The sequence below is a fragment of the Erinaceus europaeus genome, chromosome 17 (assembly GCF_950295315.1).
Source record: "Erinaceus europaeus chromosome 17, mEriEur2.1, whole genome shotgun sequence".
Classification (NCBI taxonomy): domain Eukaryota; kingdom Metazoa; phylum Chordata; class Mammalia; order Eulipotyphla; family Erinaceidae; genus Erinaceus; species Erinaceus europaeus.
In genome coordinates this window covers 41281925-41308809 of record NC_080178.1, presented here as the reverse complement: position 1 = coordinate 41308809, position 26885 = coordinate 41281925, and the positions used below count along the sequence as shown (strand labels likewise).

The 26885-nt window shown below is 44.1% G+C and overlaps 2 protein-coding genes across 10 annotated transcripts in view; one reads left to right on the top strand and one right to left on the bottom strand.

The window, feature by feature from the left end:
* The window catches only part of CCDC83 (coiled-coil domain containing 83), a 371061-nt gene that overhangs the window by 242922 nt on the left and 101254 nt on the right, over window positions 1–26885 (top strand). The gene's annotated exons all lie outside the window — the stretch shown is intronic.
* The window catches only part of SYTL2 (synaptotagmin like 2), a 117647-nt gene that overhangs the window by 73630 nt on the left and 17132 nt on the right, over window positions 1–26885 (bottom strand). For all 9 annotated transcript variants that reach the window (XR_009545708.1, XR_009545709.1, XR_009545710.1 and 6 more), the window contains exon 2: window positions 2287–2721. Coding sequence is in view for 6 of the 9 variants with exons in the window: in XM_060177371.1 (XP_060033354.1) it covers window positions 2287–2387 (101 nt within the window). In the remaining 3 variants the exon portion in view is untranslated. The remainder of the gene's footprint in view (window positions 1–2286; window positions 2722–26885) is intronic.

The window sequence follows — 26885 nt, the reverse complement described above, 5'->3', positions numbered from 1 at the left end:
CTTTTCTTTTTCTAAGTTCTGCCTTTTTCAACTCTGATGTGAGCAGAAGGGACTCCAAACCCCCTTTGCTGTCGGTGGAGTAGTGCTGCAGGTATCTCTCCTTTTGTCTTTCTCTCTCCTTCTCTCTCTCACTTGTTATAGAGTAAAAAGGTGGAGGAAGGCCACCACAAGGCTCTGATGGCCAACTGGTGTATAGAGAGCCCCTAGTGTCTGATCAGGTGTCCAGGGATGACAAGTGAGAAGCCCAACTCTCCAAATGCCATTTCTCGCAGCCACCGGCACTCAGTGTCCCATTCCAGGTCAAGATGGCGGCTGTACCAGTTCCCCATTGCCTGCTGCTACTGTTTGCTCAGAGAGGAGCAATGGAGCTAGTGGACCAGTATCTGTGTTCTAACATTTCTTTCATTCATTTATTGTTTTTTATTCATAGGACAAAGAGACTTTGAGAGGAAAGAAGAGAGAAATTAAGAGGCAGCAGTGCTTCATTGCTTGGGAAGCTTCACTCCCTGCAGGTGAGGACAGGGGCTTGAACCCAAGTCCTTGAACATGGATTGAGCATGCATTCTACCAGGTATACCACTGCCCATTGGCCAAGCCCTAGGATTTATCCCTTCCCACAGCTGGGGTTTGTACCAGCTCAGGCAAGTCAGTGGACTTACTCCTATACTTCAGAGAGGCAGACATAGACATTCCACCCTAGCCCACCAAACCCATGAACTTGAAAGCAGTACTGGGAATATCATCCCTGTGAATTTAGTTAAGTGCCATCTCTGTGAGCCATTGGTAACCACAACATAACACTTTGGAGTGCTGGAAATAGACTGCAGCACATCCATTTATAAAACATTCATGCTCCAGTAGGGTCCAAGGTTACAAAGAAATCCACAATTCATAATGACGATTAGTCCTGGGAAGTAGGAACATGGCTTACACTCCTTCTGGGTGACTCCTGGATGAGGCTCACACATAGGCACTACTAAAGCATCCTCTGGAGCCTGTTCTCAGTCTTCTATTTTGACGGAGAGGGGATGGAGGGAGAGAAGGGAGGGAGGGAGGGAGAGAGTCAAGGAGAAAGAGAGAGAGAAGAGCTGAGACCACAGCACCAAAGCTTCCTTCAGTGTGCTAGGGGCTGGGCCTAAACTGAGGTGATCCACATGGCAAAGCAGTGCACTATCCAAGTGAGTTATTTGCTGATCCAGAAATCTGTTTTCAAAGCTGAGGATCACACAGATGACAGGGAAGAGGCCTAGCCTCTCTTTCTCCAGTATCCTGGCAGGAATATTGATGTGGGACATTTGGGTGTGTGTTCCCCACTCCCCGCCCCCAATATAGCATATCAGAGTTTCTACTCCTTTCTATGGGGCTCAAATTAAAAACTAGCTCTCCCAGAGCTAATTCTAACTGCTATTGGTATGCCTTCAAACACTTGTGAAAGTATACAGAAATATGAGTTGCTGCTAGCTTCACTTCCACAAAGCCCAAACACCCCTAACTTGGTTCATACTGCAAAGAAATAAGAAGATTCGGAGGTCATACAGTGGAGGGAGCACCCAGTACAGAGCATGTGTTAGAATGTGCAAGGACCCAAGTTCAAACTCTTGGTCCCCATTTGCAGGGAAGAAGCTTCAAGAACAGTGAAGCAGGTCTGTAGGCCTCTCCCCACCCCCATCTCCTCCTTCCCTCTCAATTTCTCTATCTATAAAAATAAATAAAAATTAAATGTAAAAATATTGGAAAAAAGCAAGAAAATAAAAAGAAGAGGGGCTAAAAAATGGCATGATTTATAAAAAACACTTTGATGCTCCAGGCTCTGAAGTCCCAGGTTGAATCCCCAGCACTACCATAAGCCACAGCTGAGCAGTGCTCTGGTCTTTCTTTCTCTCTGTGTGTATCTTTCTGTAGCTCTCTTTCATGAAAATAAATGATTTTTTTTTGGAATAGGACTTATTAAAAGAAACCTTTACCCACTGGTATCCATATTACCAGGTATAGAGATACATATGTACATGAATGTGTATGCATATGCATGCTTCTATGTTTTCTTTGAAATATAGTATTTAATAAGCCGACTCTTTAATACTCCAGACTCTCTGGCAGTAATCCCAAGGGATAAATTCAGAGACACAAAGGAAGACAAAAGTTCCATCCAGGAAGTGAACCTTAATTTGGAACTCATAAGTCTAGGGGGTTCTAGTCATGAAAACACCACTTACAGTTGAACACAGAGCCTTGTCCTGTCCCCACCCAGCCCAGTGCCCTGCCTGTCACCCAGGCCTGGGGCCTTACCTGACTCGCTCCTCCTCTGCCTGTTTCAGGGCTGCATCCCGCTGCAGGACCTTCATGATGGCTTCCTGCTCTTCCTCTGTCAGGAAGCTCAGGTCAATCATTCTGGAAAAGTGCAAGGAGAGCTGCAAGTCCAGTTGGATGTCCTCAAAACAAAACAACTGAGACTAGAAGCCAGGTGATTAAAAGAGGCCAAAAAAGATATAAGAAAAAATCTGGAATGCAATGACAGCTTGTCTAGTTGTGCAGCAGAAGTCTTGTTGTTTGGAGCATCAGCAGGAAGCCTGGGTGTCCTCCCCTATGAGGAAGCACATCTGGGAAGGGAAGACTTTCAGGCAGGTCACAAGATGCCACAGATCCATTCTGTCGAAGGCCAAGGTGGTGAATGTGCTCTTTCCACAGCTCCAGGAGACACCGGGGCCTCTGAGAACCGTCTACCTGCAAGAGGTGGAGGAGTGTGGGGTGTCACAAAATAGTCACACCACAGGCAGAAAGGCAGGCTCTGCCAACACTGCTGCTTCTTTCAAGGTTGAAAACATACCTGGGGGTGAGAAGGGACCATGTGAGATGGTCTTTATGATTGGGGAAACCTGTTCTGCCAGCTTCTTGAGCCAGTGGAAATGGGGTCCTTTCACACCATTCCAAAAGGCCAAGGTGAAGAGAAGGCAGGTAAGCATGTGATCACTGAATGGGCTACTGAGGACCCCTCTCTTTATCTCTCTCCCTCCCTGAAAACTCTAGAGATGCTGAGTTACAAAGTTTCTCGAAGATCATCCAGACAGTGAAGATGGGATTCCAGCTGATCCTGGCTCTCCCTCTGGTAGCACTTTCCTCCTCAGGCAGAATGCAGAAACAGAAACTCAAAAGGCCTCACTGCTGCTTGAGTAGAAACATTCCACTGAGTTGACCTGTGCTCCAGAGGGAGAGAAGAGCTAGAAGCAGGTGGAATTTGCCTACTCAACAGCAGAAATCAATATTCTTCACCCTGTTCTTCCCCTCCCAGGTCCAGAATGGCCAACAAGCTTGTCTCCCTCAGATTTCTCTAGCAGAAAAAAATGTATTTACTAGTAGGTATATCTAAACTAGGAGAAAGGCAGAATTTCAAAATGCTCTGCCACACAAAGTCGGTACTTTTAAGTAGGAACATGGGCAAGCCTACTATTTCTCCCTCCCTCCCTTCCTTCCTTCATGAGGGTTTCACTACTCTGGTCTGACATGCTTAGAGAGAAGGAGAGAGACAGACACACAGAGAAGGAAGGAAAGCCATGTATCATAGCACCAAAGCTTCCATGACAATGAAGCCACACTATCCAGGTGAGTTATTTTCTTCTGATCCTGTTTACTTTGTGCCATCTTTCAGTTCAAGTGTAGTGGGCAGTGAGACTGAGAGACTGTCCCAGCCAGATGATTGATTCTTATGGAAGAAAAAGGAAGGGGGAGGGGAGAAAACCTAGAGTACTTCAGCATATGTAGGGCCTGGGATGGAACCCAAGGCCTTATGCATACAAGTCCTACACTCTACTGGCTCAGCTACCTTTCCCAACAGAGACTGTGACCTTTTTAAAGGCCTTATCTTATTGTTTGTATATGTGTTTGTTTTTTTATTGCCACCAGGGTTATCTCTAGGGCTCGAAGCCTATACAGCTCCATAGCTCTCAGCAGCCATTTGTTCTTTTATATAGAGAATGAGACAGAGAGATAGAGAAGGAGGGGAAGAGAGAGAGAGAGAGACTGCAACCACTCATGAAGCCTCCCCCTTGGAGGTGCTCCTGGAGATCAAACCCAGGTCTTCACACATGGGAACATTTGTATTCTACCAGGTGAGCCACCTGCAGGAAGGCTCCCTTTTACTTTTAGGAGAGATTGTGGGAGATGGGGCAAGTCCTGGCTCAGCTTTGACATCTACCACCACCAGGGGTTGAACCTAAGCTCTCTGGGACCTGAGGCATGACCTCCTTCCCTCCTCTTTTTTTTTCTTTTCTTTTGTTCTTTCTTTCTTTCTTTCTTTCTTTAAATATTTAATGGGTGAGAGAGAAGAGAGTGAGTGGAGCATCGTTCAGCTGTGGCTCATGGCAGAACCAGGCCTGTGGCCTCAAGCATGCAAGTCCTGTGCTCTAATGCTGAGCTAGTTCCCTGGCCCTCTTAGCTAAGCCACTGAAGGACAAAATAGAGTGTGGGTCATTTTTATGAATATGTTTGTATGGGGAGACGCAGGAAGTAGAACAGATTGACTGGGAGGTAGTCCCCCTACCATTTGCTGATTAGAAACCACTAGGTAAGCTACTTGCTCTCTGAGGCTGACTTATGTCATGGACTCAACATGAGGACAGTTCTTGCAGGCCATAAGCATTAGTTGAAGCACTAAACAGAAACCAGCAAAGGACTGGCTTTTTGTACCAAGACTATACTAAGAATAGAACCCAACTTCCTTGCGAAGGCCACCCTTGCATTCCCTCCTGCAGGAAGAGCATGCACTTGGTTCTTTATCTTGCCTCCTGCCTTGTGGATTATGTTTCCTGCAGGGCTTCTCCATGAGCAAGAAGTCACCTCAGCTTCATATTCTCAGAGATCTCTGCAGATTGCCCACAGCACTGTCACCTTCTCTGTTTTCTTTTGAATGCACTTGATGACATTACTGACAGCTTATTCCTCAGGGCCATGGAGGTGGTTCAGTGGGTAGAATTTGTACCTTGCATACGTAAGGCCACAGGTTTCACTCCAGGCACCACATAAAATGGTGGAGGATGGTTTAGGCTCCCTGGACTTTACCACCAGAATTCAGTGCTGGAGTAGCTTTGTTCCCAATGCTTCACTCCCTTTCTGAAATAGAACTCTATAGTGATATTGCCATGACAGCCAACCAAGTATCCCCCTGACCCCTAAACTCTTTGACAGTGTGCTTGACCCATGATTGATGTTGTTGGCCAGCAGGCTACTAGCAACATGGGAAAGGTGTGGACTACAGATGTTCTTGTGTGCTTGGGCCTTTGAATACTGCCAAGTGGCTTTTTCTAAAATTCAAATTTGTATAAGCCATGCTACTAGGTTAAAATGGTCCATCAGGGGGCTAGGTGGTGGTGACACACCTGGTTGAGGGCACATGCTACAATGCACAAGGACCCCAGTTCAAGCCCCCCATCCCCACCTGCAAGGGGAAAACTTTGTGAGGGATAAAGCAGTGTTGCAGGTGTCTTTTTATCTCTCTCCCTCTCTATCACCCCATTCCCTCCCAATTTCTGGCTCTTACTATTTAATACATAAAGATAATTATTTTTTTTAATGTCCCATTAGAACTGGGGAATTAGCTCAGCCTGCCAGAGCATCAATTACTGTATACCACAGCTGAACAGTGCTCTGGTCTTCTCTTTCTCTCTCATCAGCCTATCTATCGGTAAATATTAATAATAATAATAATAAATAACACAAAAATCTTCCACCAACTTCTCACTGCCCACTGGCATGTCCTTACTATGCAAGAATCTACATACTGGTCTGGGGAATTGCACGGTGGTAATACAAGAGGTCCCAAGTTTGATCTCTGGCTCTATCACTAGCCAGAGCTGAGTGGTGCTCTGATTTGAAAGAAAGTCTAAAGCAAATGAGAGAAACTATGATTCCCTGCCCTACTACATCCTTCAAGCTCCTTTGTCTCTTTTGCATCTGTGGTTCCTTCTTCCTGCAGTACCCTTTTCTGACTTCATACTCTTGGGTCTCCAGGGAGATGCCTCTTCTTGGCCCAAAGTCATACCTGTGTTCAGCTAGGAAGCCCCTCACCTGCTGGGAAATTGTGCAGATGCATTCAAATCTGCCATGTTTTCCCCTCAGGCTACTAGTTCCCATGAGAGTTGGGACATTCTGGGAGTGCCTGTTCTGCCATGTTATGCCCTCAGGACATTGTCTATATCCCCGAGATATCTGGAGTGCTTTGGTTACTCCTCCCCCCTCCCATTCTCACAAGAGTTATCATCCTATCCTGGAGTGCTATGGTTACTCCTCCCCCTTCCCATTCCCGTGAAAGCTACTCCTATAAAAACCCTTCGTTTTCTGCACCTCGCTCTCTTGCCAGCGCTCCACTCTGGTGTTCAGATGCAGGAAAGGTTACTATGTGAGGCGGCCATTTTCGCTACCTCCACGTGGCCAACCGGCTCCTCTAGCACCCAACTCTGAGGTGCCAGCACAAATAAAGATTTGTGTTTCCTCTTCACTCCGGACCACCTCTCTCTCTCTTCTCCGCGGCCCACGCACAACAACACTCACCCCATCTCCAGCATCTGTCTGCTCAGATTTGTTTGTTTTTGGTGTTAAGGTTTTGTGTCCACCACTCTAAGCAGGCTCTTGTTTGTTTTCTTTTTCATTTCTGATAGACAAGAGCCAGGAGATGGCTCACCCTGGCAGAGCACACAGTTCACCACGCACAAAGACTCAGGTTCAAGCCCCCTGACTCCCAGATGGAGCACCTGCAGAGCTTCACAAGCAGTGGAGCTGAGTAGTGATGACTCTCTTTTCTCATTCTCTACCTCTCACCCTATCTTTGAGAGAGAGAGATAGAAAGAGAGAGAGAAAGAGAGAGAGAGAGAGAGAGGTTTCAGAGAGAAAGCAAGACATTACTGGGGGCAAACAGCAGTGGAAAGGGTAGCACAAAAGGGAAAATGAGAGCTCCCCCAAACACATAGGGAGCTGAGTTTACATTTCCCTAATACCAGGCCTGCTATGCCACATCTACGGTCCTCTGAGTGATCATCTAGTAGGCAACCCGGAGGAAGAAACTGAGGCCCCCAAATAGTTATTGGTAGTGGTGCTGTTGCTTCTCCTCTTCCTCTCCCTCCCCCTCTCTTGTCATCTCTGAGGCTTCACTGCTCTGAGTTGACTCAGAGAGAGAGAGAGATATCACAGAACTAAAGCTTCCTTCAATGTGGTGGAAGCCAGGCACCTTCCCAGGTGAGCTGGTCTGCTTATTTGCTCCTCTTTTCAAAGAAAAGAGTTAGGCAAGCCCTACTCCCTGCAATTTTGCTGCCTGAATCCAGGCTAAAACTAGAGGTGTGTGTTTGGGGGTGGTGCGCTGGTAAGGTACCTCCCCCCGCACCCCCCCCCCCCAGCTTCCAGATGCTAAGGGAAGATGGGAAAGGCAAGTAGGCTGTGACTCTCACATAATGAGGCTTCCAGAAGAGCAGTGAACTGTTCTGACAGTGTCATGACATCAAGGTTGAGAAGAGAAGTGTGTGTGTGTGTGGGGGGGGGGGGGGAGTGCTTCAGGGGGCTGGGAAGGGCACAGAGGACAGGGACCAGGCAGGAAACCAGCTTGCCCATACCCATTTGTTCGGGTTCTATGAACTCATTAAGTTTGTTTCATAGACATAGATTTATTAACACGAAGCTCTGTTCAGCTTAGAAAACAACACTTAAATAGGTTAATAAGATCATCAAATAGAGGGTCAAAGGAAACCCATTTTGAAAATATAATCGCAAGTACCAAAAATAAATAAATAAATAGGGCTGGATGGTGGTGCACCTGGTTGAGCACACATGTTACAAAGTGCAAGGACCTGGGTTCAAGCCCCTGCCCCCAGGGGAAAAGCTTTGTGAGTGGTGAAGCAGGGCTGCAGGTGTCTCTCTTTCTCTCTGTCACCCCCTTCCCTCTCAATTTCTGGCTGTCTGTATCCAATACACAAATAAAGATTTAATAAATAAATAAATTCAGACAAAGAAGTATATATACATCTTTCATCTATGTACCTACATTAATTTTTCCTTTTCTTTGAACACTTAGCATAAATAAAAAACCACAAACCTAGGCCCAGCGGGTAGCACAGTGGCTAAGCTTTTGGAACTAAGGGCATGAGTCCCCAATTCACATGTGGCATCATATGTGCCAGAGTAATGGTGTCTCTCTCTCTTCCTCTTGTTTATAGATACACCCATAATTGCCTCCAGGGTTATTTCTGGGGCTTGGTGCCAGCACTATGAATCTTCTGCTCCTGGTGGCCATTTTTAGTTTTTTTTGTTGTTGTTGTAGTAATTGTTATAGTTATTATTGTTGTTGTTATTGACGTCATTGTTGTTGCATAGGACAGAGAGAAATGGAGAAAGGAGGGAGAGACAGAGAGGGGGAGAGAAAGACAGACACATGCAGACCTGCTTCACTGCCTGTAAAGCGAACCCCCTGCAGGTGGGGAGTTGTGGTCTTGAACTGGGATCTTGACGCCAGTCCTTGTGCTTTGCGTCACCCGACTCCCTATAGTTGTTTTTTTTCTTGGATACAGACAGAGAGAAATTAAGAGGAGAAGAGGAAGATAGAGAGGGAGAAAGACAGACATCTACAGACCTGCTTCACTGCTTGTAACATATCCCCCTGCAAGTGGGGAGCCGAGGGCTCGAACACAGATCCTTTCATGAGTTCCTGCACTTAGTACTATGTGTACTTAATTGGGTGCACTACTACAGTCCAGGCTTTAAACAAATCACTTCTAAAATGTCACAGAACTAAATTTATATAATTATTATTTTAAAAAAAAATATTTGCTTTATTTTAATGAGACACCAGAGCACTGCTCTCAGCTCTGGCTTATGATAGGGTGGGGTATGAACCTGGGACTTTAGTGCCTCGGGCATGAGTGCCTTTTTTTGCATAATTATTATGATTTCTACCCCTATAACTACTATTTTAAGTGCATGGTAGTTTTATATATAAATATTAAGACACTACACAACATATGTTAGACTTACTCTTTGGAAATCATTTTCTTCCTAAAATTATGTATTTATTTTTAGAGAGAAAGCCAGAACATCACTTTGGCACATGGGATGCTGGGGATCAAACTTGGGACCTCATGCTTGAGAGATCAATGATTTACTCACTGTGCCATATACCCTTTCATTGATCCAGAATGCCCTCTCAGATGTCCCCTGTTCATGGTAAGGTCCTGTTCTTGACAACCCAGCTCAGATCTTATATCCTTAATGCCAACGATTCTCAGAATGAACTGGCAGACCATTTGGGTGTCCATGGTGCCTTTACAACAGATTCTCTAGAATATATTAGATAATATTAAGCCAAAATTGCAATGCCAAGTGTACTATTCAAATTTTTAGGGATTTTAAAAAGAGGGGAAACCCCAACTTACCCCAATGATGATAAATTATCACACATACAACCAGAAGCATTAGAAACTTCCAAGTTTCAGAGCCTGAGACTCCTCCTATCCCTAGCAGACCACCAGACCAGGGAACCAGTGGGCAGTCTCCAATTCAGGTCTCTTTTGCAGTCTGCTTGAATTCATCTGAAATTTTCTTTATATTTTTTAAACTGAAATTTTTAAAAATAATTTATTTACATATTCATGAGAAAGATAGGTGGAGAGAGAGAAAAAAAAGACCTAACCCTAGTACATGTGCTGCCAGGGATTGAACTCCAGATTCTTGAGAACCCAATGCTTTATCCACTGCACCACCTCCTGGACCACCACCTGCAATTTTCTACCCTCTGGCTCAGTTTGCTCTGCTGCCTCCAGCAACCTCTCTTTTTATACAAGTTAAAGGTGGGCAAACTTTTTATTATTTATAAAATAAAAATACCAACAAGACCATAGAGGGGTACAATTCCACACAATTCCCATTATCAGAGTTTTGTATCCCATCTCCTCCCTTGAAAGCTTTCCCATTCTTTCTCCCTCTGGGAGCAGGGACCCAGGATCATTATGGGGTGCAGGAGGTGGGAGGTCTGGCTTCTGTAATTGCTTCTCTGCTGGACATGGGCGTTGTCAGGCTGAAGGTGGCTGGTGGGAGGTGACAGAGCATGGCTATTAGTGGCTTATTTGCTTATTAGTTGCTCTTGAGCTAGAACAAGAGCAAACCTAAAATACCAACTGAATCCCAATGTGATAGAACTGGCCCTTTGTGCGGACAAGAGAGCTAAGAACACAGAGGGACTTAACCAGTCACTTAAGGTCACACAACTACCTAGGTGAGATGGGGGGGGGGGATATATCTTCCAGGATATCTACAATTTCAACTTGATAAGAGTTTGCAAATGGAGTAATAATTGGGCTGGGCTGCATCTTGGTAGCACTGTTGAAACCAACAGCCGGCTTTACAGATGAACAAGAGATTTCATTATTTTCTAGGTTTTAGATTTAGATGGAAGGAGTGGAGGAGTCTGCTGATCTATTAACCAGGCTGGAATCTAAGCCAGGATCATAAAGTTAACTGAACTATAGTAATCACCAACTCAGATATGCAAAGAACAAAGGAGTGGAAAATCCTGTGTGGCTTAGGGAAAAATCCTTTGTGGCTCTTTCCACAAGAAAGAGCTCTTGCCAAAGAGACTGACATGGGGTGGGGCTCCAGAACCTGCATGCCGTCAGAGTCATTGGAAGAGCTGAACACACACACACACACATACACGCACACACACACACACATACATACACACACACATACATACACACACATACATACACACACATACACACACATACATACACACATACATACACACATACATACACACACATACACACACATACATACACACACACACACACACCCAGCCAGGTATCTTTCTTTGACCACCTGCCCCTTCCCCCACCCCCATACCCCCAACTTCTGATTCAACTGGCCCCTGGCCCCTGTCTGGGAGAGTAGCTGAAAATAGCTATGAAGGTGACTGGGGCATGCAGCTGGCACTGAGCCCACTGGACACACTAATTGTGGTTCCTGAGCTAGCAAAAGGTCCAGAAGTGGAGCAGGCCAGGTGCTCAGGCACAAATCCAATCCTTAATTTAGGCATAATCAGGCACTTGCTCTATTTGGTGAGCTTTTTCCTCATCCCAATGTGGATATTTTTCTTTCATTTTTAGATTTCATTTATTTATTAATGAGACAGGAGGAAAGAGAGAAAGAGAGCCAGAGCATCACTCTGGTATATATATATATTGCCAGGGATTGAACTTGGGACTTCATGCTTGAAAGTCCTGTGCTTTATCCACTGCACCACCTCCCAGACTCATGGATTATTTTTCTAGCTGCTCATTCTCCATTCACAGATTCATCCAACTGGAAGTGTCAGCTGACCTCCCTGACTTGGAATCTGCATAGATGAAGGACCAGCTGTCAAATTCTACAAGAAATTTGGACTGTGAAGGGGTCAAGGTAAACTGGTAGAGTCTGGTCCTGGAAGTGAGAGGTCTCCTCCAGAGTAGAGGGTCCAAGATCTGAGAAGACACAAAGTCTCAAGTACTACAAGTACTATGCCAGCACGAAATTTTTATCTTTGCAGATTTTGAACTGTAGGTGTCACTGTAGGACCTTGCTTGGGTCCTACATGTGCTAAAATCTCTCTGCTCAGGCTACTCATTATCCCATCCAAGATTTATAAAGTTCAACAATGTGCAAGCTTCCTTGCACATCCCCAGCTGCTAAACACGTTTATTTTGAAACTGATCAAATAAACAATGTCTACAAACAACCACTTAGTCCACTCCTGACACTAACAGCTGATGTTGTGGAGCAAGAAACCCAAGAGATGGGTCTTTTACTAGCTATATGGCACCTGGCCTGTGTACTCTGGGTTCATTCTGTGCAAGCAACAAGATCCGTCACACAGGGTTCCTGTGAGAAAGGTTGTAGGTGACATGGCCTGGGACACAGTAAGTGCTCCATAAACACTAGAGATGATCCAGCTTCAACCTTTCCCTAGGACCCTAAGGTAGGAGTGATGCTGCTGCCAGCTTTTCTATCTTCCTACAATCTAACCTCCCACGAGTTTGATTCCTGATTTCTGGCAAGTTAATGGTCTTGTGGGGGAGATTATCCTAGACTATTGTGCTCTGAAGATTGAGGAAGGGGCTGTTGCTGAGGAGTTATTCTGATGCAGTCTCCGCCCCCAGGTTTTACTAAGCTGCGCGAAACCCTAGCATTGCCCCCTTCAACCAATCCTGGCCCTACACGTCACCTCTGGTTGTCGCCCAATAAAAAAAGCCCCCTCACCCCCCCCCCCCTCTGGGCTCTCAGCTCTCCCTCTCCTCAGCTCCCCCCCCCCCCCCCCCCCCCGTCCGAACCAACCTCCCCCCATCCTATAATAAAGATTTGTGTACCCCTTTGCTCTGGACGACCGCTCTCTTCTCCGCGGTGCAGCCCGACACCAGACCGCCACAACAACAAGGGGCCATGAGCTAAGGAAAGTTGGCAGCCTCTAAGATCTGGGAAAGACCAGGAAACAAATTCCCCTCTAGAAATCTCAACAGGGACTCAGCTCTGTCATCTTGACTGCTATTAGGCTCATTTCAATCATGTCTCTTCCAGACCTGTAAACTAATGTGTGATGTTTTAAGCCACAGTGCTTATAGTCATTTGTGACAGCAGTTACAGGTTACCACTACACAGTGGGAGGTCAGATCAAATGTCTGTGTACCCCAAACTCCCCAGATGGCTGCCTGGAACTACACTAAGCAAATATACCTGAACAAGCAACATTGCAGCAGCTCCATAACAATATCCTCTACTTCCTGAGAGCCAGAAAGTCTCCAGGCTCAGATGCAGGAACTGCTGCAATTTCCCTCCAATTCTATCCTCTTCCCACTTTCACCAATCATGTGGAGGGTTGCTTTACCTTTAGACAAGTTTCCTTCACTCCTGTATTTCTCCCATTTCTCTTATTTATTTATTAAAGATGTTTTATTTTATTTTTAACAAGAGAGAGATACAGAGAGAAAGACCAGAGTACTACTCAGTTCTGGCTTATGGTGGGGCTGGGGATTGAACCTAGGACCTCAGAGCCTCAAGCATGAAAGTGTTTTGCAGAGGCATTATGCTGTCCCCCCAGCTGCTCTCCCCACTTCTGTGTACCACCCCACCAGATTCATATTCCAAAGCTCCCTTTTGGTCAAGACATTCCTCCCCTGCCTAGCTCTTCACTGGCAGCAAAGCAAGTCCTGGTTCCCAGTGGTAGTTTTCTTGTCCCCAGCTCCCCAACCAGCCTTATTCTTTGGGGAGCCCCACCTTGTGAATGCCAGCCAAACTACCCCCTCACCATCCCTTCTGTACCACTACTCACCAGACCTTTGTCCTCACTCTTCTTCTTGTGCCTGCACACCTCCACTCAGCTCTCGTCTAAGCTTAAAGCAGTCCCACATTCATGAAGCAGTTCCTGATGTGCCCTTCCCCCCATCCCCAATATCCCCACCTCAAGCTGTCTTGCCCTCTACTGAGCACTAGTAGCAATGATGGCTCAACTCTATGTAGGAAAGAGCACAGGCTCTCACATCAACCTCAGCTTTTCAGAGTCTCCGTCTTCTCCTGAGTTGCTGAAAAGATCTGAACTCCTATTCAAGCATTCACTGTATAAACATTTTAGTAACCTAGATACATATCAGATTCCCACTTCTAGGCTCTTTAAGGGGAAGATCTACGATCACTTCATTTTTTAAGCCTTTTAAAAAAATCATTATTTTCCTTTCCCCCCCTTTCCTTTATTGGATAGAAGCAGAGAGAAATGGGGAAGGAGAGAAACAGAGACACCTACAGACTGTTCCACCACTCATGATGCTTCCCCCCTGCAGATGAGGACAAGGGGCTTGAGCCCAGGTATTCATTTTGTAGTCACCTAGTGTTTTGCACATAGTAGTAAAAAGACAAATTATTAAGCACAAAATCAATCACTGAAATGTGAGGATGCACCATGTATTGTGTAGAGTTGGGGTGGGGTATTTCTTGTCCCCCACACTTTCAGAGCACGGGGGCGGGGGAGGTACTCCAGCTCTTTCTGAACATTGCTATCAAAAAGGATACTTCAGATTGAAACTTTGCAAGTCACTCTCTCCAGTGAAAGCTTCAACTACTATTCATCCCATAAGACAATTCTAAATGAGCACTGTTATCACTGGCCCAAGCTATGTGTTGCTATTTTAATGCTATTGAGCTTTGGCTCAGGAAAACAGGCCTTGCTCCACAGCCTATAAAGTCCCATGCTGGAGATTCTCCTTCAGCAGAATTACCTGCCTTTAGGCAACCCTCAAGCTACTGTTATGCTAAAGGAAAAGTTCAGACTTATTTCTCAATCCAGCTGGCAGGATCACAAAGAACATGAGACACATTCTCCTTCGATACACAGTGGAAAGAACTAGAGAGAATCATGTTGATCGAGATAAGTCAGAAGGACAAGATCAGGTGAGCTCACTCCATGATGGAATCTAAGAAACAAAACAGGAGGTGGGGCAGTAGCGCAGCAGGTTAAGTGCATGTGGCACAAAACACAAAGACTGGCATAAGGATCCTGGTTTGAGCCCCTGGCTCCCTACCTGCAGGGGAATCATTTCACAAGTGTTGAAGCAGGTCTGCAGGTGTCTATCTTTTTCTCCCCCTCTCTGTCTTCCCCTCCTCTCTCAATTTCTCTCTGTTCTATCCAACAACAAATGACATCAACAATAACAATAATGACCACAACAAGGTTACAACAACAAAAGGGGGGAAAAATGGCCTCCAGGAGCAGTGGATTCATGGTGCAGGCACTGAGTCCCAGCAATCACCCTGGAGGCAAAAAAAAAAAAGAAACAAACAAACAAAACAAAGGACAGTGTAGCACCCTACACTGTCCTCAGTGAACAGTGGTCTACTAGAGCAGATTTGGGGGCTCACAGAGGGAAAGGCAAGAACACTGAAGGGAGATTGGGGCCCCAAGTATCTGGTAGAACAGGATGAGAGTTTGAAAGAGGGTGAAATGTATAAAGGTCTATTTTGGAGAAAAGTAGAAAATGTATCCTCATGATAACAACAGGCCTAAAAATCAGCACTCTCTCAATAGATTGGCACTGGAGTCGGGAAAAGAAGAAGGAAAAGGAGAAGAGGAGGAAAAGGAATGAGAAGATGAAAGAGGGGAAGGTGGCAAGAGTCAAAGTCGTGGAAAGATTTTTCCGACAATCACTCACATACTAGCTTGGTGGTCACAAGCACAGCACTAACTTGAGCCTCAGTTTCCTCCTTTCTAAAACTGGAAGCCATCACTATCCACCTTCCCTGCTGAATCCATGAGGCTACACCTGGAAAAATATTTGTAAACAAAGCAAAAAATCTCTCTGATTATATTTATCAGTATCCCTCTCTAGCACAACATGAGCTTCAAACACCAAACACCCAAAATAAGACGAGAACAGAGGAAGATTTTTTTTAATATTTATTTTATTTATTTATTCCCTTTTGTTGCCCTTGTTGTTTTATTTTTGTAGTTATTATTGTTGTTGTCATTGTTGGATAGGACAGAGAGAAATGGAGAGAGGAGGGGAAGACAGAGAGGAGGAGAGAAAGATAGACACCTGCAGACCTGCTTCACCGCCTGTGAAGCGACTCCCCTGCAGGTGGGGAGCCGGGGTTCGAACCGGGATCCTTATGCCGGTCCTTGTGCTTTGCGCCACCTGCGCTTAACCCGCTGCGCTACAGCCCAACTCCCACAGAGGAAGATTTTTGTAAGAACACTTGGGAGGGTGGAGGCACAGAACTTTGATGATGGATGTGGTGTGGTATTAAAATTTTTGTAATTTTACAATCTTGTAAATCACTATCAATCAAATTGTTAATCACTAATTAAAAAATATTTTTACTTATTTATTTATTATTGGATAGAGACAGAGAGAAATTGAGAGGGGGAGGGAAGGAGAAAGACACCTGCAGCCCTGCTTCACCACTCCTTGCAGCTTCCTCCCTGCAGGTGGGGACCAGAGGCTTGAACCTGGGTCCTTGTGCACTGTAATGTGTGTACTTACCTATACATTATGTGTGCACCACCACTTGGCCCTCAATCACAATTTTTAAAAAATAGCTCAGAATAAAAAGTATTCCCAGAGGATGCTCCTGAATGAAAGGTACCACTAAGTGTAGTGATACCTTAGCAGGCAGCACTTCCTGCTCAAGCACCATGCCAGAGTCTCCATATGTGGCCTCACTGAGTCAACACTTAGCATCACTCAAGGGAGATGCCAGAATGCAGAGGAAACTTCACAGTGGTTGAGAAGATGTAGGAAGTGTTCTACCACATCTAAGACAGCACATACATTAGAAAGGCTAGCTATCACCTCAACTCCAGCTTAGTTTCACCAGAACCCAAGTCCCCTTACTCAACTCCCAGGCCAGGCTGACCTCAGAAAGGCAAAAGCCTTAAAGAACCAGTCTCCCTGAAAAGTCAGTCTTCTGAAGAAGAAACAGTGGGCCTGACCTTAGAATGTCCATTAATTCCCCCTACCACATAGCCTAAAAATAGCCCAAGAGCATTCCTAGTTAGCAATGGTCTTGCCTTTAAAGGAAATACTATGCAAAGAGCCTTGCTGGGGTCATGGGCACAAGCCATGTAGTCTCCATGAAAAAATGCTTGAACAAGTGTCCCTCTGAGAATCTGCCTTCCTGAGGTCAACCCTGAAATGAAGTTCACTGGGAAGAGTCCCAGCACTATTCCCCAGGCCCCACTGGGTCTCTACGGAGATTAATACTACCATTTCTTAACTTCCATGTAACTGCTTCTTCTTTGCTCTCGGTCTGCAAGTACAAAACTTTAGAACTAAGTGTTCAACTCTGATATTGAAGGGTTTTGTGTAACAGGTTTCCCTGGGTCCTCAGGACTGTTGATGTGTGCAGTCTTGCAGGTGCATCACCACCTGGCCATCTGCTTTGCTTTTTCAAGGGATGTTTTCTCTAGTTAAAAAGAGAGAAAGCAAGCTCCCTCTAAATGTTGGCCTTATTAGGTAAAAAATATATATAGCTACTCAGAGTGGTGATGTAATCTTTGTGGTGATGAAAATATACACTGTGTCAGTTCCCAAGGATCCTTTCTTTAAGCCAACTGAACCACAGTTTTAAAAGGGGGTTCATATTTAGACATGATAGTCAGTTTGGTGATTTTTTTGTGTTTCACCAAAGGGAAAAAAAAAATCTCCCAAAGGGATAAATTATACATCAAGATTTCTGTGAATTCGCAGCCAAGCCCTGAAGGGTGAAAAAAAAAAAAAAAGCCAGACAAAAAACAGCAGGAAAGAAGATGGCCTTGTACAGCAAACACCAAAGGCCTTATTCACTCCAGCAACTAACATCAGAGGTATGGGAACATATTCTAGGAGGTTAAAAACAAACAAACAAAAAAACCAAGTTGATTCATGCATTTGATAAATGAGACCTGGTAGAAGAGTGGAAGAAGAAACAGCCGTTTTATCTTCCTGTGATACCTAGGTCCCTCCTCTTCTTCCTCCTCCTCCTCCTCCTCCTCCTCCTCCTCCTCCTCCTCCTCCTCCTCCTCCTCCTCCTCCTCCTCCTCCTCCTCCTCTCTTCTTCTTCTTCTTCTTCTTCTTCTTCTTCTTCTTCTTCTCTCTCTCTCTCTCTCTCTCTCTCTCTCTCTCTCTCTCCCCACCATAGGACAGTCTGGGGAAGCAGTCCCCAAGTTTTATAGCTGTGGAAACTGAGGTTCATGGGACTGGCCTACTACTGAATTGACTGAAAGCAATGGAGCTGGGATTTGAACCAAGATCTGCTTGGCTTCAAAGATCTGCCCAGCATGGCAGAAACAGCTGTGAGGAGGGAGGGAAAGAGGCACATAGTGAGCTCCTAATCAATGGTACAGAGAGGAGGTTTCTCCCTTATACAGTTGTGCCTTAAACAGTTGTGCACAGCAGATTATGATGCAGTTGGAGACCAAACTTTTTTTTTTTAATTTTTAAAAAATATTTATTTTAGTTATTTATTCCCTTTTGTTGCCCTTGTTGTTTTATTGTTGTAGTTATTATTGTTGTTGTCGTTGTTGGATAGGACAGAGAGATGGAGAGAGGAGGGGAAGACAGAGAGGAGGAGAGAAAGATAGACACCTGCAGACCAGCTTCACCGCCTGTGAAGCGACTCCCCTGCAGGTGGGGAGCCGGGGTTCGAACCGGGATCCTTATGCTGGTCCTTGTGCTTTGTGCCACCTGCGCTTAACCCGCTGTGCTACAGCCCGACTCCCGAGACCAAACTTTTTGCATTGACTTGGGAAAGCAAGGTACAGAGTTGGTTAGTCGTTGAGACATTTCCCAAAGGCAGGCCAAGGAGCCCCTGATCCTTCATCACTCAGGGTCCCACCTCACCCCTGCCATGCTCAGAGGAAAGAAGGGAAGACCTGGTTCTGCTTCTTGCTTGGCAGGTAACCAGAGTCCCAGATTTCTTTCTTTCTTTTTTTCTTCACTTCTGTGCATAACCATACCAGTAAGATGACTCCAAGCTCTCAGTTACCTTCTAATTTCAAGTTTTGTTTTCTTATGAGATAAGAGTGGTAGGAACATGAGAGGAGGAGTGAAGAGGAGAAGAGAAGCATAGTGCCAAAGCTTTTCCCAGTGTGGTGGATAACCTGGCTCAAACCTGGGATCTCAACCATGGCAAAGTAGGTACCCTTCTACGTAAGCTAGTTGATAAAATGCAGGTATAAGACTCTGGGTTTGATCCTCAGCACACATGTGCCAAAGCACTAATCTGTGCTCTCTGTCTATCTTGTAAAAAGAAGGAGGAGGAGGAGAGGAAGAAGAGGAAGAAGGAAGAGGAGGAGGAGAAAAGCAAATGAGCAGAATAAATTCCAACACCATTACCAAACTACCTTCAATAGAACTGGAGAGGATGATTAATGGTGTGTGTGTGTGTGTGTGTGTGTGTGTGTGTTCATCTTTAAAAAACAAAAAGGAATATATAAGTCAACAAGGGTAAGATGAGAAAAAAAAACCTTAAAGATATGTACCATCATAAGCCAGAGCTGATCAGTGCTCTGGTTTAAAAAAAAACAATCAAGAAAGATAAACTATCCTCTGCTTTATTTATTTATTTATTTATTATTAGATGTGAGAGAAGAAAATAAGGAGGAAAAAGTAATAAAACTGTTCAGCTGACAATGCTCTTCAGGTCAAATTATGGGCCCTAAAATGATACAAGTATCCCAGAACATGGCTTTTAATGGCAAGTGTTACCCAAAGCAGGGAACATAACACCCTCCTAAGACTTAACTTCATCTAGTCACTAATTTGTCACTGCTGGGGCCTCATTCCTCCAGACCAATTTTTTTTAAAGATAGAAACAGAGACAGAGGAAGAGACACCACAGCACCTAAGCTTTCCCCAGTGCAATGGAGGCGAGGAGTCTGGCTCAAACCTGGGTTCTCAAACATGGCAAAGCAGGCACCCTCTCAGGTGAGCCCAGGAGTTAATTTTGTCACCTGCTCTTTGTATTCATGGTAAGCATGTCAGGAGCATAGATAGTGGCTAGTCTTCCACAGACAGACAAACAGCAGGCCTCCTCAAAGCCAGAGGGAAGATAAAAATGAGGGTGACAGATTCAGTCCCACCTGGATGGACAGTTGAAAGCAAGCAAACAAAGAAATCTTTGTTAACACCCAAAGTGGAGGGGACAGAGACTTGGGGCGGGTTCCAGCTGGGACTATGGAACATTCCTTGTGTGTCGAAGAAAAGAACAAGGTCCCCAGAATCAGACAAGGTCAGTTTCATTCCCAGCTCAGTTCCTCCCTAGCCACATGACATAAGACAAGTTACAGAACCTTTGTGGTGCCCTTCTTTTGAAAATGAGAACATGGGGGGGGTTGCATTTTTTCCATAGACTCTTGCCAGCAGGAGAATGTTCTGACTGGCTAAAGAGCCACAGTTGATCTGGCTACACCAACACCAACATTTGCACAGAGAAAGAAGTAAATCCCCTTCAGGAAGGGATATTCCAGGAAAGAGCAGTCCTCCTTTCCCCATGGCCAGGCTTTACCAGTCAAGGGAGGGGTGGGGGGTGGGCAAAAAATAGCTCACCTGGTAGAGAGCATGTGCTACCATGTATAACCTGGGTTCAAGCCTCCAGCCACCACATGGTAGCACCTGCAAGGGGAGAGCTTCATGAGTGGTGGAGCTGTGCTATGGTCTCTCTCTCCCTCTCTCTCTTCCTGACTATAGGAAGGGATGGGGGGAGGGAGAGAGGGAGGGAGGAAGGAAGGAAGGAAGGAAGGAAAGAAGGAAAGAAAGAAGGAAGGAAAGAAGGAAGGAAAGAAGGAAATTCATTGGGAAGTGTGAAATGCTACAAGGGCAGAACTGCCAGCTGCCCCACTCCCCCACCACCACTGTGGTGACTCAAGGGGAGGAGGATGACTCTTTATTTTCTCAGCTACGGAAGTGTTTATTTTCAGGGTAAGTCAAATCTTTAGCTTCCTCCTCAGGGTGGAGAATGCCTTCTGTCTGTGCTTACCCTGAGGGTGAGTCAGCCCTTCTCCCTGGAGCTCCGCAACTGTCTGAGGATATATTTATTCTAAATTGTTGCTGGGTCATGAGGAGGGCACTGAGAAGTACTTTATGCAGGGGTGTCTCCAAGCTCTAGCATAACTATCTGCTGACCCACACAGCAAGGCTGGAAAAACATTGGACATGGTACCAGGCGCAGGTTTGTTTGTTTATTTTTCATGCCACTGAGAAACCACTATTCCCAGCAGACCCTTCCTCTTTCTCCTCCTCCCTCTTCACGCCCCCCCCCCCCCAACCAATGCATCACTCTGGAATATGTGATGTCAGGTACTGAACTTGGAACCTCATGTTGACAGTCTAACATTGAACCTACCATACCAATCTATCCTCCCCTCTGGCCTCTGCTTCCTTTCATCTGTTCACTATGGAACCCAGAACATCAAAGCTCTTAATATATATATTAAGATGTTAATATATATATTTTGATGTTAAGGTATTTTGATGTTCTTCATATATATGGATATAGATATAGATATAGATTTAGATATAGATATAGATTTAGATATATAGAGAGACCACAGCACTGAAATGTTCCTCAACACAGTGGAGTCCAGAGTAGAAAATGGCTTGTGCACATGGCAAAGCAACATACTATCACATGAGTTATTTCGCTAACTCCCAAAGCTCTTCAAATACACACTTAAAGGCTCTTCCAAGGTCCCACTTCACTCCCTCTCCTTGGGTCAACATCAAAGTCCCAGAAGAAGTTGTGTGCTTAGCAAGATATTGGTAGGAACTCCCATGGGGGTCACATGCCCAACCTTGGAGTTTATGCAGCCAAGAGCTACTTGCATCCTGCACCCTCTCCACTTCTTGGCAAAGAAAGACTCAATCTCCCAACCTTTCATGGACACTCATGTCCCACTTGCCCTTCAGTTTGACTTCCTAGGCCACATAACGCCAATCATCTCCAAATATGGCTTCTACAAAATGTGTCTTTTTAAGTACCTCAAGTCCTTCCAAATGATTTTTTTCCTCTCTTCCAACAACCACCTTTCAGAAATACAAAACAAATAGTGAAAAATTATTTCACAAGGCAAAGTAGTAAGCAAATTGTTCCCTAGTTGCCCACTTCTGACCCCCCCCCCCCCCGCCCTGCCCCAGCACTGCTCAGCTCTGGATTGAACCTGAGACTTTGAAGCCTCAGGCATGAGTCTGCATAACCATTATGCTGTATACTCCCACCCAAAACCCTGACTTTTTAAAATAATTTATTTATTTATTAATGAGAGAGATAGGAGAGAAAGAATCAGATATCACTCTGTTACACGTGCTGCTAGGGACTGAACTCAGGACCTTATGGCTGAGGATCCAATGCATTATCCACTGCGCCACCTCCCAGATCACAACCCTGACTTTTTGTGTCAATGCATTTTTATTAAATCTCTTCCTTCATGAAAGATTTTAAATATAAAGAAATAATTAGAGAATTATTCATCAGGTTCTGGGTTTTAGAGATGAGCAGTTTTATTTGTTCACTTCTCTCTTATGAGAATCTGGTGAGCAAATGCATTTCCACTTTGCTTCAGTCAGTGTGCTTCCTTAATGCAAACATGAACCTTATGAGACACTTCATTAAACATAACACTGAGTCCTGAGATGTAAGCCCAGGACACCAGCAAATGCATCAGGGTGGGAAGCCACTGTTCAGCTACCTTGAAAACATGATGCCAGGTTGCTCATTAGGGCAAAGGGGAGAAGGTACGAGAAGACCCAAACATCAATTCTTACTTCTTTCTTTCAAAAATATAAATACTTATCTGAGGCTTACATGCTTAAGGACCTGAGGTCAAGCCCCTAGCTTCTACCTGTATAGGGAAAGCTTCACAAGTGGTGAAGTAGTACTACAGGTGTCTCTCTCCATCTATTTATCTCCCCTTCCCCCCTGTGTCTATCCAATAAATAAATAAAGCATTAAAAACATTGATTTGTAAAAATATTTTATTTTTTGGGAGTCGGGTGGTAGCACAGCAGGTTAAGAGCACGTGGCGCAAAGCGCAAGGACAGGAATAAGGATCCCGGTTCGAGCCCCCAGCTCCCCACCTGCAGGGGAGCCCCTTCACAAGTGGTGAAGTAAGTCTGCAGGTGTCTCTCTTTCTCTCCCCCTCTCTGTCTTCCCCTCCTCTCTCCATTTCTCTCTGTCCTAATCAACAATGATGACAATAAGAATAACTACAACCATAAAACAACAAGGGCAACAAAAGGGAATAAATAAATAAAGAGAGAAAGATGGGAAGGAAGAAAGAAATAAACAAAAAAAGAAAGAAAGGAAGGAAGGAAGAAAAAAAAATATTTTTTAAATAGAAACTTCAAGGCAAAGAGGCAGAAAGGAAGAGTTAAAGAGATCATAGCACTGAAGTGTCCTTCAATGCAGGTTGGAGTCAAGTTGAGCCTGCACTTTGGTATCTCTTTCTCTCCCCCCTCTTCCCCAACATCTCTGCCTTTCTATCTGAAAAAAAACCAGCCTGGTAATCTGAGAGGTAGCACAGTGGGTAAAGTGCTGGACCCAAGCAGGAGGTCCAAGCTTGATCCCACAGTGATATCTGGTTCTCTTTCTCTATCTCTCCTATATCTCTCATTAGTAAATAAATAAAACCTTTTTAAAAAATTAACTTTTTTCCTCCTATCTCTCTCATTAGTAAATAAATAAAACCTTTTTAAAAAATTAACTTTTTTTAAGTCAACTTGGAGTGGTGAAGCCCAGATGCTGATGATAATACAAATGATTTTTTGCACTGGGAAAATAGAAATAGTGGTAGAATTTGCATGAGAGAAGTACCATGTTCAATCCCTGGCACAACCAACAGTTGAGAACTGGTTTAAAAATAAAATATTATTTTCAGATATATTGTATTTATTTATTATAGGCATTTTGAGGTGGCCAATTCTCTCTCTCTCTCTCTCTCTATATATATATATATATATATATAATTATTTTTTTAACCAGAACAATGCTCAGTTATGGCTGATGGTGGTGCTGGGGGTTGAACCTGGGTACACAGAGCCTCAGGCATGAAAGCCTTTTTAATATAACCAGTATGCTATCTCCCCAGCCCCGAGCTATATTTGAATGTTTTATTTATTTATTTATTTATTTTAAATTTATTTCTTTATTGGGGAATTAATGTTTTACATTCAACAGTAAATACAATAGTTTGTACATGCATAACATTCCCCAGTTTCCCATTTAACAATACAACCCCCACTATGTTATTTATCATCCTTCATGGACCTGTATTCTCCCCACCCACCCACCCCAGAGTCTTTTACTTGGGGGCAATATGCCAATTCCATTTCAGGTTCTACTTGTGTTTTCTTTTCTGATCTTGTTTTTTTAACTTTGGCCTGAGAGTGAGATCATCCCATGTCGTTTTCGCTGGGCTATGTTGTTTTCGCCGGGCTGGCTTCACGGGCATGGGCGGGTAACAGATGACCAGGGACTCATGGTTGAGCTGTAGGCAGTATCTCTTTATTCATGCGGGATGCAGCGCAATCTATACCAAGCTAAGCTAAGCTCAAGGTACTGTAAAACTCACAATGCTGTCTTTATATATACTTGACAAGTAGGGTGGAAACAGGATGTGACATAGAGAGGGTGGAGAGAAAAGTGACTGGTGAAAATCAGAGTGTGACAAGGAGAGGATCAGGGTGTGACAAGGAGAGGGGGTGGAGCAGGTAAGAATTCTATCACTGAACCATTAATGCCCTGGAGGGAGGGTGGTGCTTGTTAACAGCGATTATGTAAATAGAATGAAGTGGTTATGCAAATAGAATAGTGCTAAACAGGGGGGATTTAAACCAAATGAGACAGAAGGCGTTTCATGCATACCAACAATCCCATATTCATCCTTCTGTTTCTGACTTATTTCACTCAACATGATTTTTTCAAGGTCCATCCAAGATCGGCTGAAAACGGTGAAGTCACCATTTTTCACAGCTGAGTAGTATTCCATTGTGTATATATACCACAACTTGCTCAGCCACTCATCTGTTGTTGGACACCTGGGTTGCTTCCAGGTTTTGGCTATTACAAATTGTGCTGCCAAGAACATATGTGTACACAGATCTTTTTGGATGCATGTGTTGGGTTCCTTAGGATATATCCCCAGCAGAGGAATTGCAGGGTCATAGGGTAGGTCCATTTCTAGCCTTCTGAGAGTTCTCCAGACTGTTGTCCACAGAGGTTGGACCAATTGACATTCCCACCAGCAGTGCAGGAGGGTTCCTTTGACCCCACACCCTATCCAGCATTTGCTGCTATTACCTTTTCTGATGTATGACATTCTCACAGGAGTGAAGTGGTATCTCATTGTTGTCTTGATTTGCATTTCTCTGACAGAGACTTGGAGCATTTTTTCATGTGTTTCTCAGCCTTTTGGATCTTCTGTGGTGAATATTCTGTCCAAGTTCTCCCCCCATTTTTGGATGGGGTTATTTGTTGTCTTGTTGTTGAGTCTGGCAAGCTCATTATATATGTCGGTTATTAAACTCTTATCTGATGTATGGCATGTAAAGATCTTCTCCCATTCTGTGAGGGGTCTCTTGGTTTGGGTAGTGGTTTCTTTTGCTGTGAAGAAGCTTTTTAATTTGATGTAGTCCCATAGGTTTATGCTTGCCTTAGTCTTCTTTGTAATTGGATTCGTTTCATTGAAAATGTCTTTAAAATTTATGCAGAAAAGAGTTCTGCCAATATTTTCCTCTAAGTATTTGATAGTTTGTGGTATAACATCCAAGTCCTTGATCCACTTGGAATTTACTTTTGTATTTGGTGAAATACAGTGATTCAGTTTCATTCTTCTGCATGTTTCAACCCATTGTTTCCAACACCATTTGTTGAAGAGACTCTGCTTTCCCCATGTAATAGTCTGGGCCCCTTTGTCAAAGATTAGATGTCCATACGTTTGGGGCCTCATTTCTGGGCTCTCAATTCTATTCCACTGGTCAGTGTGTCTATTCATGTTCCAGTACCAAGCAGTTTGATGACAAGGGCCTTATAATACAGTTTGAGATCTGGGAGTGTGATGCCTCCAGTTCTGTTCTATTTTCTCAAGATTGTTTTGGCAATTCTAGGTCTTTTCTGGTTCCAGATAAACATTCGTAGCATTTTTTCTATTCTCCTAAAAAATGTGCTTGGGATCTTGATGGGGATAGCATTAAATTTGTAGATGGCTCTGGGTAATATATTCATTTTGATGATGTTAATTCTTCCAACCCATGAACATGGAATATCTTTCCACTTCTTTGTGTCTTTTTCAATTTCTTTGAGTAGTGACTCATAATTTTCAGTATACAAGTCTTTCACTTCTTTGGTTAGGTTTACTCCTAGATATTTTATTGTTTTTGTTGCTATAGTAAAAGGAACTGATTTCTGGATTTCAATTTCTTCTAACTTAGTGTTTGCATAGAGGAATGCCACTGACTTTGAATGTTAATTTTATAGCCTGACACCTTACTGTATTGCCTGATGATTTCCAAAAGCTTCTTGCTGGATTCCTTAGGTTTTTCCATGTATACTATCATGTCATCTGCAAATAAGGAGAGTTTGACTTCTTCTCTTCCAATCTGTATCCCTTTAATTCCTTGCTCCTGCCTGATTGCTATGGCAAGAACTTCCAACACTATGTTGAATAGTAATGGTGATAGTGGGCAGCCCTGTCTAGTACCTGATCTGAGTGGAAATGCTTCCAGTTTTTCACCATTGAGTATGATGTTGACTGTAGGTTTGCTATATATAGACTCCACTATCTTCAGGAATTTTCCAGTTATTCCGATTTTTTGTAGTGTTTTTATCATAAAGGGATGTTGTATTTTGTCAAAGGCTTTCTCTGCATCTATTGATATGACCATGTGGTTTTTGGTCTTGCTTTTGTTGATGTGGTGGATCACATTGATTGATTTATGCATACTAAACCAACCTTGCATGCCTGGGATAAACCCCACTTGGTCATGATGAACAATCTTCTTGATATACTGCTGTATCCGGTTGTCTAGAATTTTGTTCAATATTTCCGCATCTATTTCATCAGAGATATTGGCCTGTAGTTTTCTTTTTTGGTTGTGTCCCTGTCTGCTTTTGGTATCAGGGTGATGTTGGCTTCATAGAAGCTGGCAGGGAGTATTCCAGTGTCTTCAATCTTCTGGAAGACTTTTAAAAGTAGAGGTATTAGTTCTTCTTGGAAGGTTTTGTAGAATTCATTTGTAAAACCATCTGGTCCAGGACTTTTATTTTTGGGGAGATTTTTGATAACTGTTTCAATTTCATTAGCTGTGATGGGCCTGTTCATCTTATCCACTTCCTCTTTACTTAGTTTTGGCAGTTGCTAG